Below are 12587 nucleotides of genomic sequence, written 5' to 3'. Positions count from 1 at the left end.
AGAACCCCCAGACCCTGCTTCGTTTCTGTCCCCCGGGTTTGGGGCCGCTGGCAAGGTGTCCCTTATTTTCCCACATTGAAGATGGCAACCCTAATCTAACCCCACGGCGCGACTGATAAGATAACGATATGTTGTTGACTTGCACAGCTGCATTTGGTTAATTCCGTGTGAGTCTTGTACATCTAGCTAGTGTTAGTGGTTATACAATTGTGCTCAGAAGTTTGCATACCCTGGCAGAAATTGTGCAATTTTGACATTGATTTAGAAAATATGACTGATCATGCAAAGAAAATCTATTTTATTTCAGGATAGTGATCATATGAAGCTATTTATTATCACATAGTTGTTTGGCTCCTTTTTAAACCATTATGATAACAGAAATCACCCAAATGGCCCTGATCAAAAGCTGACATACCCTTTAATATTTGGCCTTATTCCAGAAACAAAAGGTGACACACACAGGTTAAAATGGCAATTAAAGATTAGTTTCCCACAGCTGTGGCTTTTTAAATTGCTATTTGTGTCAAAAAAGGTGAAGGTCCTGGAGTAGCCATCACAGTCTCCTGACATTAATATCATTGAGGCACTCTGGGGAGATCTCAAACGTGCAGTTCATGCAAGACGAACAAAGACTTTGCATGACCTGGAGGCATTTTGCCAAGGCAAATGGGCAGCTATACCACCTGCAAGAATTTGGGGCCTCATAGACAACTATTACAAAAGACTGCACACTGTCATTGATGCTAAAGGGGGCAATACACAGTATTAAGAACTAAGGGTATGCAGACTTAAACAGGGGTAAATCAGTTTTGTTATTTTTTGCCATGTTTTGTTTTATGATTGTGCCATTCTGTTATGACCTACAGTTGAATATGAATCCCATAAGAAATAAAGATAAATGTGTTTTGCCTGCTTACTCATGTTTAAAAATAAATAAATAAGTACATATATTACCAATTCTCCAAGGCTATGCAAACTTTTTAGCACTACTGTAATTGCTCATTGACAGTAGTGAATGGAGGATGACATCAGGCTTTCTCAAAGCTAAGTTTATATTTTTGGATACATTTCTTTAAGAAACATTTCTTTAGACAAAAGTGAATCTTATGACTATAAAACGTATACCAATATATTTATTGTAACAAGGATACTCCAGTATGTAACTACTAATTTGCATTCATGGGGATTGTAATGTTGCGGTGCGTTGCGGGAGCAAGGAACCAGGTTGCAGGCAGAGGTAGTAGGTGTAGTCTCTTTTAATTGAAACAAAGTAACACCAAGCACAAAAACCAACGAAAGTAAATGGCTGACTTCAGCAGCAAAACGATTTAAACACAGGTTTCCAAGACCTACATATAACAGCAAACACGACAAGAACAATGTTCCACACTGTGGGGAGCAGAGGGGAAACATTTAAACACATACTGATGAGCAAACAGGGACCTGGTGTGAACGATGATGAAGACATGTGACACAAAACAAGTCCAGGATGCATTCGTGGAGTAATGGGAACTGGAGATGTACGGGACGGTGGCACTGATTCTCACCTCACCGTGACAGGGATTTAATAGATACAGTGTATTTTGTACAATCATACTGACAACATGATGTCAAACAAAGGTTCATAACAAAAAATTATAATAATAAAAGCAATATTAATAACTATACAGTATATTTTATGTTATGGTCTCCTCTCTGAGAAATAATCCTTAGTTTCTTATGACTTGGAGAAATATTCATTTATAAGTTCAATGACGGGCCATAATTTGGTAGTGGTGGCAAAGAGGATGGTCGTTAAAACACGTTGCTGAAAAAAGCAGGATGGAGAAGCAGGGTAATGTCACATGATTGATGGATCTTTTTTGTGCAATTAAGGACTGTATCAAATAAATGGTAAGAACACTGAGATTCAGGTACTGTAGAGGTCAGCAGAGATCACTACAGTATAGTTCATGCATTTAGTAACTTAAACACTTTGAATATTAGGGTATTAAAAATACTGCAAAGGAACTGAAGAGTGTTCACGTATTTCCTTGAGGTTTGGTGTGAGGGACATGGAAGGACATTGTGAGGGGACATTTACACAAGCTACAGTAGGAGGGAAACAAAGAGAAATACAAACACGTTATATTAAGGGTTACTGTTGATAAAAAGATCCAATATTCCAGTTTATTTTAAACTTAAAGCATTTTGGGAACCCTTCTCAAATAACCTGTGAGAGCCAGTTATCTAGTCAGTAGCGTTGTTGGGTTAATTACCTTCATTACTTGAGTTAAGCTACAGTAGCCTACTAGCTGGCTAGCTAGACAACCAGATGTAGGCTAACTAACTGTTAGTCTAACTAACTGTGTCCTAGCTACCTATAGACTCCAATCTACCAGGCTCCCATCCGGATATTCCATAAGTCCCACCAAGGGAGCCCTTTGACTGAAACCACGCACACGAGAACTTGTCGACCGAAGGAAAATATGTCTAAAAGATTTGTAAATAAAAAATTCAGAATCCGTAAATAAACTTAAGATTTGTAAATGTAATTCAACACCTGTAAATGTTTAACAACAGTTGTAAATGTTTTACATATTTGTGTTTTATTTGTGAAATATATTTTTACATATTTTCAATTTATATTTGTGAAACATGATTACATATTTACAGATAATGTTTTTATTTACAAAATATTTTTTGACATTTACAAATCCTATTTTTATTTGTGAGTAGTGATTAATATACGCACAGATTTTCTAGATATATTTGGCGGTTTTGTGGTTCCCAACCTTTTTCTCTTACCTTTTTCCCATATTGACAAAATGTACACTTTCAATGTCCCTAATATATTTACTAATACTTTTGTTGGTCGGGTAAGATCTATGAGTTATTTTGAAGAGTTTCTTTCACTTTGTTTGGGAGTATATATTTGAATAAGTCCATCCTGTAGACCAGGGGTGTCGAACCAATTCCACGGAGGGCCGAGTGTCTGCAGGTTTTTGGTTTATCCAATAAATTGTTTGCCAGTTCAGACCTAAAAACAACCAGGTTGGGGTAGAAACTAACCAATTAGTGACCTAATTAGTCAATCAAGTACAAGGTGAGAGTGAAAACCTGCAGACACTCGGCCCTCCGTGGAACCGGTTTGACACCACTGCTGTAGACCATACAGCACATTGTATATTCCACCGACATTGAGACATCTAGATTATTTCCTCTTTCCATCTTGAAAATCAAAATTGAGGTCAACATGGCCTGCTCAGCATTTTTGTACATGCAGATCATGATAGGATGTGTATGAAAGCCATTTGATTTTCTCCAAAGTCACAATTCTATTGACAAACACTGTAATAAAAGGAAAAGAGGACAGTTTTTAGCAGTCTGACATGATCTGCTAAAACCATAACGGTGAATTGGGGAAGAGGAAACACCAATTATCTTCTGGAACATACTTTGTTAAACCAGCTGGTTGTAGCAGGCACTACAATATATCACGTCATTACAGTCCTACTCTTATCAATTCAATAGCACATGTATTTAATCTAGTCAACATGGACCATCAAGTCCATGAAGCTAGAGCTAATTGACGAAATGGGAAGTCTGTTTAAAGGTAGCAATATTATTGCTGAGACTCGCTACTGATTTTTTTTACCATTATTTTACCACGAAAGGTTAAGAACATACTCTTATTTCTGGTTAACCAACATACTTCGTATTTTGGTTAAACGTCTTACAGAACAACAGATTTAAAGTTGTGATGAGACCTCAGAAGCTTACACATAAATGGTAATTAGGTTGTTGTTTTTCATAATGAGACTACATAACAGAGCAATTAATGGAAATTGTGCAGTTATAACATTTTTATGGAGTAAAGTCTTGTTCCATAAAAGGGATGCCATCAGCACAAGTGAAGCACAAAATCACCAAAGGCACATCAGGTATAAAACTGTATAGCAAGAGTGATATTTTAGTGCCATTTACACCACAATTATTTGACTATTATATTATTATATGAGTAGCTGATCGATAGCAGGCCTGCTTTGTCACTGCTTAACAAAGAAAATCTATTGGTGCCTCATCCAATAATATTTTCTTAGAATTTGTTAAAAAGTGTTTTTTATATATATTAAATATTAAAATGCTTTGTCCTGCTTATGTGTTTTTTTGGGTGTGATCAATGCATTGACTGTATGTAGCCGGGTCAAAGAACAAGCTAGTGTCTATGCGCACACTGTAATCCTATATGTTTATCCTATTTGATTGGCATGTAATTTACAATGAGCCTGGAAGTTTTTTTTTCAGAAAGATGGTTCAATTCAAGGAGTTCTCTGAACATCTCTAGCTTCTCTTCACCAGAGGAGGGAGTCCCAGAGTAATATTTCATTATTTAGTAGGCCCGGTTGCAGGATAATGTGACCGAGGGGCAGATCAAATCAGTAAGTCGGCAAATTTTATGAGCACTGAAATTGTATTGAATTCTGAAGAAACTTAAAGGTTAAATGCAGCGACCATTAAATGGTTTTGAGGACATAGTGGCGTAACATTTGTAGCTTCATTTAAGCTCAACTGGATTTGTGTTATTGCTAGACATTTTTTGTTATTATTACAGTCACAGAAGTCAGTGCACACTATCAGTGAGAACAGACGTTTTATTTTAATTTAGAGTACAATTGACTATATCAATGTCCTGTAAAGCAATGTCCTTCAAAGTGACAGTTCATGAGTAGCCCAATAAAATAATGGACATTCCTTGATAGTTAAGAAGCGGGTTGTCAAATTTGAGTAAAAACTGACAAAAAACATTGTAGCACAAACATACATTTGTGCCCTGCAAGCTATGTTGTTTCTAGGTATTTGTTTCAGATGGGCTGTAATTCTGAATTAAATCACTAAGGGGTGGTATACTGCTGTGGTATGGCATTAACTCGAGTTACCACACATTCAATCTTAATACCTTGCACTGATTATTCAGAGTTCAAACCATTCTTCCATCAAATAGATGATCAAATAAATGTGTGAGTCTATCTGCTGTTAGCCTGATGGAAGAGGTGATCCAGAAGCTAGTGGGTTGCCAGAGTTCGAATCCTGCGTTTAACTGGAAAAACAATTGTGGAAAGATTTGCTGACAACCTGAGGGTTGCTGGAATTGAATCCTAGAGGCCATTGTCTGCTGTTGTTCCCTTGAACACAGTCAATCCTAATCCGGCTTTAGTCGTCAGGCATAGAGTCCTACATCCTTATGTCCTCTGACAGTGTCTGGTTTGGGTCAGTGGGCATGCTGCTGTGATGAACATACATGACTCCAGGGTATGGAAACGTGCATTAAAAAACAATCACCGCAAACCATCCACATCGTTCACCCTATACTAGTATTTTCCTCAGGTCAGTCAGGCTGTACAAATCAATCAGTAACCTAAAGATCCTACCACCTGAACAGTTTCTTTCACTGTGTTGTCCAATAGAGTCCCATATACTCACCACATCAAGGCCCCATGAAACTGTAAACTAAATAGCTGCACTATACAGGCCTCAGACTGTTAATCCCCCAGCATTTAGAAGAACTATGCTACTGTAAATACGTACATCAGCATACAACCCTGATCTTTAGTGATATGTGCTCAACCATGTGTGTCAACTGTGTAGGTTTAGAGTATTCTATGTCATAAAGGTCTATATTTCCTACGACTAGCGACACCATTACACCAAGCGACATTCTGAGTATGTATAAATGTACATAGCAAATTCAAAGGAGTTTCTAAGCGAGGCGGTTAACCCCCGACAGCACTGGCTCCACGGGACCCCGAACCCTGTTGACTGTTTGTGTCTTTAAGAGGGATTAGGGGGGAACATAAGTCACTTTTCAGTTGGACCTCGTGTACAGTTAACAAATGAAGTGACGCTAACCTTCTAAATGATCCTACATCTCTACTTAAGGAGGCAAGGGATAGAGCCTCTCCATTTGCATTTCTGTCACTGATTCATGTTGATTGACAATAATCTTAGCTATAAGTTACATTTAAATAAGTATGTTAACCAAGTGAATTAGTAGGTTAACTTTGTGCATTTATATATTTGGTCTGATTATTGCGAGTCTGCTGTTCCTCATTTCCTCTCCATTGGGGTTGATGCTCTGCCATAAATCTGTTCTGGAGGTCCTTATTCAGCTTACCACCTGTCAGGAAGAGGAGGCTGTGTGGGCTATGAGATAGCATCTGTGTGCAAGTGTGTGTGTTTATAGGTGGGATGGTGGGTGGATAGTTGTTGTTGATCCAGGCACCAACACTGATGGTGCCTGCAAAAACAGATCAACAGGACCCAAATGTGGAAATGTGCAACAGCTATTTCGTTTTTTACGTGTATGTAGAATTCTATAGAGAATTAATTAGTTTTAAAGCAATTGCCCATTTTTATTTGCTTTAAATATAGCTTAACTGAAATGTTTATAAAAGCACATTAAGAACTTACCTTGTGATCAAATATGGATTAAATCAGCAGAGGTAACTAGTTCCAAACACTGTTTTACTTATCTCGAGATCTGTGTAGCTATCGATCCCTGAGATGCAGTAATGTTATGCTCAGAGGGCTTGAATGAGTCCAGCTGAACTGGCTCTGTGTTGGGGTTGATAACAGGGGCTTCATTTAGGCCTCTGGTCGGTCTGAGGGAGAGTGAGGACTTCTGAGCGGCGAGAGGAATCCCTCACAATGGAGGGGATAGAGAAAGACATGAACGAGGACTTTGTGCCCCGGAGAAGAGGATCCGTTAGGGATAATTCAGTTCCTCGCAGCCGTAGATCCGGAGTGGTCCCCCACTCACAACCCCCTTCTGTCGAAAATGACGTGACTCACTTAACGATGCCCCTCTTGTGTGGAAGCCTTTGAATTGTCAGGGAGAGGGCTCCGCTCTGTCACCTCAGGTGTTTGGGTCACATGCCCATGTCTCCGCAGAGTGGGCTGAAAAGCGTCAGATAGGCTGGGTGAAGATGCCTCCTTCGGTTTCTTACTGTCTATTCCAGCTCTGTAGCGGATTATCATTCCGTTGCCTCAGAGCAATCAGGTCCCATCACCACCACTGAACTGCTCCTGCTACAAGCTGAACTCCCGTGGGGTCAGATGATGCATGTGTCTTAGCTATTCTGCTGAAAGACAGGATATCCCTGGACAGGAACCTTACCTTGCCCAGTATTTTGTCTTTCCTGCCTGGCCTGCTGACTCTATCCTGTCCATTGAGGTCCATCTACCTCCATAGTTGGGGAGGGGGAGAGTTAAGGCGGGCAGCAGGAAAGCAGGGGTCCTCTAAGACGCTCCAGGGGTCATCTCCTCATCCCGCCACAGCAAGGCAAAGCCTCATCCCAGGTCCAGTTTCTGGATATCTTCTACCCATTGTTCAGACAGGGGAGAACCGTGCTCACACTTCCTCTGGTTCTTTTTTTGCCTGACCTGGTTTCTTCTGCTCTGATTTATGACTGCTGAAAATGTAAGACAACAGGCCTGACAACATGCCTGTTTAAACAGCATTATCCCATCAAGATTTTGGCTGGAGTCCCTCTCAGCAGGTGGAGGGATTTCTGGAGGCCTGCTGTGAGGGAGAAGTGTTGGGCTGAAATGGCCCATCATGACCTGGGGTTTGGAGAGCGTTGTGTCATTTTTACCATTCTTGCCAATAAGGACGTCAAGGCGGTTTCCACACCTAGCATGCAAACCACCTACAACCATTGTAAAACAAACACCCAACAAACAACACACAGGATTAAACTTCTATTTCTTCCGCAGTGTTTTGTAGTTGGTAAACATTCCTGTTGCTTACTTGGGTGTGGCAACACCTTCCTACAGTCTGTCAGGGCTGTTTCCACATGTCCACTGACGTTGGTCATTAGCAAGGCAAAGGACAGGAAAACTGGCACCCAACTCTGTATGTTGTCTGAGGTTTTTCTATGTTTTATGACACTTTATTAAGTGTGAGGTTGTTTTTGCAATGTGTGTTTTTGCCCTAATGTGTATTCCATTGCAAATGTCTGCAAGTACTTCGCTAAAGAAGTGGTTTTCAAATTCGTGTATTCTACTGGTGTTGATATTAGCACTAAGATGTCTATTTGAAATGTTTTAGGTCGAAGTAACATCAATGCTTTCCTTCACCAGCAGGAGCTCCTTTGTTTTATTGATGGCTCAGTGAGGCATCAACAGTGTGTTTCTCTTGCAACAAGAGAAGTGGTCCACATTGAGAAGATGAAAGACCAGTGACACCATTGCCTCTGCAGACCAGCATATGCATGCCTTGATCAATAGTTTCAATATGCTGTATCATAGTGTTAATTTTCTCCCCTGACGGAAAGAAAAGAAACAAAATCCATACCGGCTCCACAACTGAATATAAGTCTGTTTGCCAGAAGCAAAGATATGTCAATACAAGACTAAGATGTTGGCGAAAGTTCGGCCCTAATTTTCAGTCCTTTGAGTTGCTTGTGTCCGTTCAGTTGTTTTGTCAACTTGTTTGTTGAAGTACATTAAGTCTATTGTTTCATGCAAAGTCAATTAAGAGAAGCAAACAAGAGGGGTTTTGAATGGAGAATCTTCATGGCAAGGCTCCTGCATAAATATAGGTCCACACGAATCTCACACACTTTTATTACATAGGAATGTGGATTAGAAATGTATTGTGAAATCTATTTTTTTTAAAGTACTCCATGCCGTGCCATCCATGTCATCTCACACCAGCCTGAACCCTGATGGTGTCCACAGGCCAGGCAGACACCAAACTCTTTTTACTATGGCTGGACACTCTAAACTTGCTCAAAAGGGGGACCTATGTTGTCCAGCCCATGCAAAGTTCAGATCATTAAATCTGTGTATTATGATCAAATTACCTCCATAAAACTTGAAAACCTTTAAGCATAATATGTTCAGATTGCATTTCACACTTTTCTTTGACCCCACAACCATGGGCAGACAGGGGACACTGGGTCATGTTTTTAGACAGTGAGCATGACTGGGGACTGATATGGACCTAGCTGCTTGTAAGGTCGACAAGGTGGCTTATAAAATCTCCTCTATGACTGAAGGCCTAAACATGCAATATCCTCTACAGTCTGTCAAACAATCGATTGGTTTGTAGATTCTACAGTGGATATAAAAAGTCTACACACCCCTGTTAAAATGCCAGGTTTTTGAGATGTAAAAGAATGAGACAAAGATAAATCATGCCAGAACCTTTTCCACTTTTAATGTGACCTATAATGTGAACAATTCAATTGAAAAACAAACTGAAATCTTTGAGGGGGAAAAATGAAAAATAAAAACCTTACAATAACAAACATGCTGATCATCCCAGGCCGAGGAATTTCAACAAGTTGGTATAAATGACATAGAGCATGTTCTGTGTGGTGGACCAGGCGCATGTTGGGAACAGTTTGTCCAGTGTCTGTACATTTAGACAATTATAAATGAACAACTGCCGGACAAATAACTAAATACGTTTTCCTGGGCAACACTTTGACAGACTTTTGCTTTAGGTTCTTGCTCCTCCAAGACAAATCTCTCTTATTTGTCAATGTTGTCTCACAGGAGGAGTGGTGTCTGTGGTGACCCAGGATTAGCAGTCCACTACTCCCATCCCCCTGCTGTCACTGATTAAACCCTGGAAAAAAGCTCATTAGAGCCAAATCAGTTAATCGTGGCGATGGTCTCTAACAGTATTTACATTATCATTATTGGCTCAAACTCGCCTTAGTGAGAAACATGCCAACAATCAAACTTTGAATCGATAATGGCGCATCACAATGTCGTCACAAATAGACAGTTGTTCTAATAGAAGTAACTATTTGTTTCTTGATGAAGGACAGATGTGGTAGCAGAGTTGTAATAGTTGAAGTAAATGTAAAAATGTATTATCTCCGAGAAATAATACGTTTCCAATTGCAGGTTTTTATGGCCAACACATTTCAAGAACGTTTAGATTCTGAGGGGGAAAACTGCTGTAAAGGAGCAAGGAAAGAAACAAGCTGGAGTTGTAAATAGAAGTGGAACATGAATTTCCCATAGACATAGCTTTGACTTTGGTATAACTGCACACAATGAGACGGGAGTCTGCCGCCCTCCTGTGTGCTAACAGGAAAAGACTATGACCATACTGTATTGTGTTTGCATGACATTGTAACAAACAACAGAATGACACAAGAGCACATTTTTGTTCAAAAGTAAACTTTTTTTTATTACAAATAACAAACATAAAAGCATTATAGAGCATGTATTCTCATCCTTGTCTAATAAAGACCAGTTCATTCATGTCTTCCCCAATTTAAATTCAATAAAAGGACTCATGTCTACACAAACACACAAACACACACACTCACACACTCACACATACACACCAGAATTTAATCTGTCAGAGCAGCCTCGTTGACAACATTTGTCAGCTGCCATCTGTCCATCTGGGAGCCCCTCCAATTTCACCCCCTTCAACACCATTTCCTTTACTGGCTTTAATGAGGCAGATAAGAGAGCATCTCCCCTTTTCCAGAGAAAGGCGTCTCACCTCTTTCCAATGAGCAAGTGCTTACAAAACAAAACAAGAACATTGTACAAATGCATTAATAATAGACTCCTCCAGTGTAACAAGCCAGCACCATGGGACCCCAAACCCGAGTCCTCAGGAGACCAGGGGGAACAATCTAAACATCTTTTGACCCTTTGAAATACATTCAACACTTTCCAAAATGTCTGGGGTCTGGTTTCCATCACCCTGGCCGGGAGCTTGGTCCCCTTTATCAAGCAGTTCGAGGGGTTTGTACAAACCTCCCAATCACTATGAGTGAGCTCAGAGGACATCAGTGAACGTGATTACAGTCAGAAGACTGACTCGGCGTCAGTTCCTTCAGTCAGTTGGTCCACAGTAAGGCGCGACTGGATGTTGACATCCACAAATATTTTCTGGACAGGTACTGGTATCATGAACCTCAGAAGTCAGAGGTTCACCTGCAGTGTTCAGGTGACAGCGGGGGCAGTTTAGGACAGGGCGTCTGCGGACACACTCCCTCCGCTCCGTGTCCGTCTCCTGTGCCCTGACCCAGGCATAAACGTCACACCTTGGTGGCCAGCGACTGGGCCTCCGTCTTCTGGGAGGACAGGGAGCAGGCCGGGCTTGCGTGCATGGCCTTCTTCAGGTTGAGCAGGCAGAGGCACTGGGAGCGGAAGCGCAGGTCGAAGAAGGCATACAGGAAGGGGTTCAGGCAGCTGTTGACATAGGCCAGGCAGGTGGCGTACGGGTGGGCCAGCAGCAGGAAGCGGAGGAAGACACAGGTGTTCGGGGCCAGGTTCAGGTAGGAGAGGGCGTCGGCACTCTTCAGCACGTGGAAGGGCGTCCAGCAAGCGGCGAACACCACCACCAGTGTGGTGATGATCTTCAGCAGGCGCCGCTTCCTCTGGTCCTCCTTGCGCAGGCTGTTGAAGTGACGCGTCACCGTGCAGCCGATGAAGCAGTAGCACACCATCATGGCCAGGAAGGGCAGCAGGAAGCCCAGGGCCGAGGACGAGATGCTGAGCCCGGCGATCCAAATGGACTCCAGGTGTTTGTTGTACAAGTCGGACCGATTGCCCATGTGGAAATCCATGGCCGTCACTGGACTGTCCCCGCCCACCACCAGGCTAAAATCCATGGCACAGGAGACCCGGCTGGTGCTCATGTCCTTCTTGGTAGTGCGGAAGATGAGCGTGGGGGCGGCCAGCAGGCCGGACAGGAGCCAGATGGCCATCAGGGAGGCCTGCATGTGGCTTCGGGTGCGGAGCTGGCTGCTGGACAGAGAGTGGACGATGGCCAGGTAGCGGTCAAAGCTCATGGCGGTGAGGCAGAAGACGCTGGCGTACATGTTGAGGAGGACCACGTAGCTGCTGATCTTGCAAAGGGCCACGCCAAAGGGCCAGTGGTAGCCCAGGGCCGTGTACACCGCCCACAAGGGAAGAGTCAACACGAAGGTCAGGTCAGCCATGGCCAGGTTACCGATGTAGATGTCAGCCGTCCGTCGCTTGGCCTGAGCCCTCCACACAGTGAAGATGACCACGCCGTTGCCAGAGAGGCCCAGGATGAAGATGAGCATGTAGAGGACCGGGATGACTGAGTAGGATGGTGTCCATTCAGAGTAGTCACACATGGTGCTGTTGTCCAGGTAATCGTCATACTCGTACTCATAGTCAGAGTCAGAGCCGTCAATGCTTGTCAACGGTTCCATCCTGTCTTCTCAGAGTATCCTTTATTTCTCTTCTTTAAAGGTTTGTCTTCTTTTCTAAGGAAAAACTATGTTTTTCTAATGGATCGATAAAGTGTAAGAATTAATTAGACATTTCAAATCCGTCAAAAGTGGTTCAGAAGAAGCATGAGTTCCTGTATGGTGAAGGTTGACTTTAGGTCTGGTGTAAGAGCGCTGGGCAGGCAGCCTTTTTAAAACCCGGCAGTTCTGAACACACCCCTTTGTCCAGGTCCCCTCCTCCCAGACCGATCCCCCCTCCAAAAACCGGTAAGCAGGACTGCATTTAAAAGCGAAAACGTAATAAGAATACAAACAAAATCATTGAAATATCATTATTATAGCTTTCATTAAGCAAACTTTTAAGAA

At 42.1% G+C, this 12587-nt stretch overlaps 1 protein-coding gene across 1 annotated transcript; it reads right to left on the bottom strand.

The window, feature by feature from the left end:
• Window positions 1–10196: 10196 nt before the first annotated feature.
• aplnrb (apelin receptor b) lies at window positions 10197–12382 on the bottom strand. The gene has a single exon (XM_010877513.5). The coding sequence runs from the start codon at window positions 12201–12203 to the stop codon at window positions 11058–11060; it is 1146 nt and encodes a 381-aa protein (XP_010875815.1). The 5' UTR covers window positions 12204–12382; the 3' UTR covers window positions 10197–11057.
• Between the last annotated feature and the right edge of the window lie 205 nt (window positions 12383–12587).

The sequence above is a fragment of the Esox lucius genome, chromosome 14 (assembly GCF_011004845.1).
Source record: "Esox lucius isolate fEsoLuc1 chromosome 14, fEsoLuc1.pri, whole genome shotgun sequence".
NCBI classification, from domain to species: Eukaryota; Metazoa; Chordata; class Actinopteri; order Esociformes; family Esocidae; genus Esox; species Esox lucius.
The sequence above is the reverse complement of the archived record's forward strand: the minus strand, read 5'-3'. Positions and strand labels throughout refer to the sequence as shown.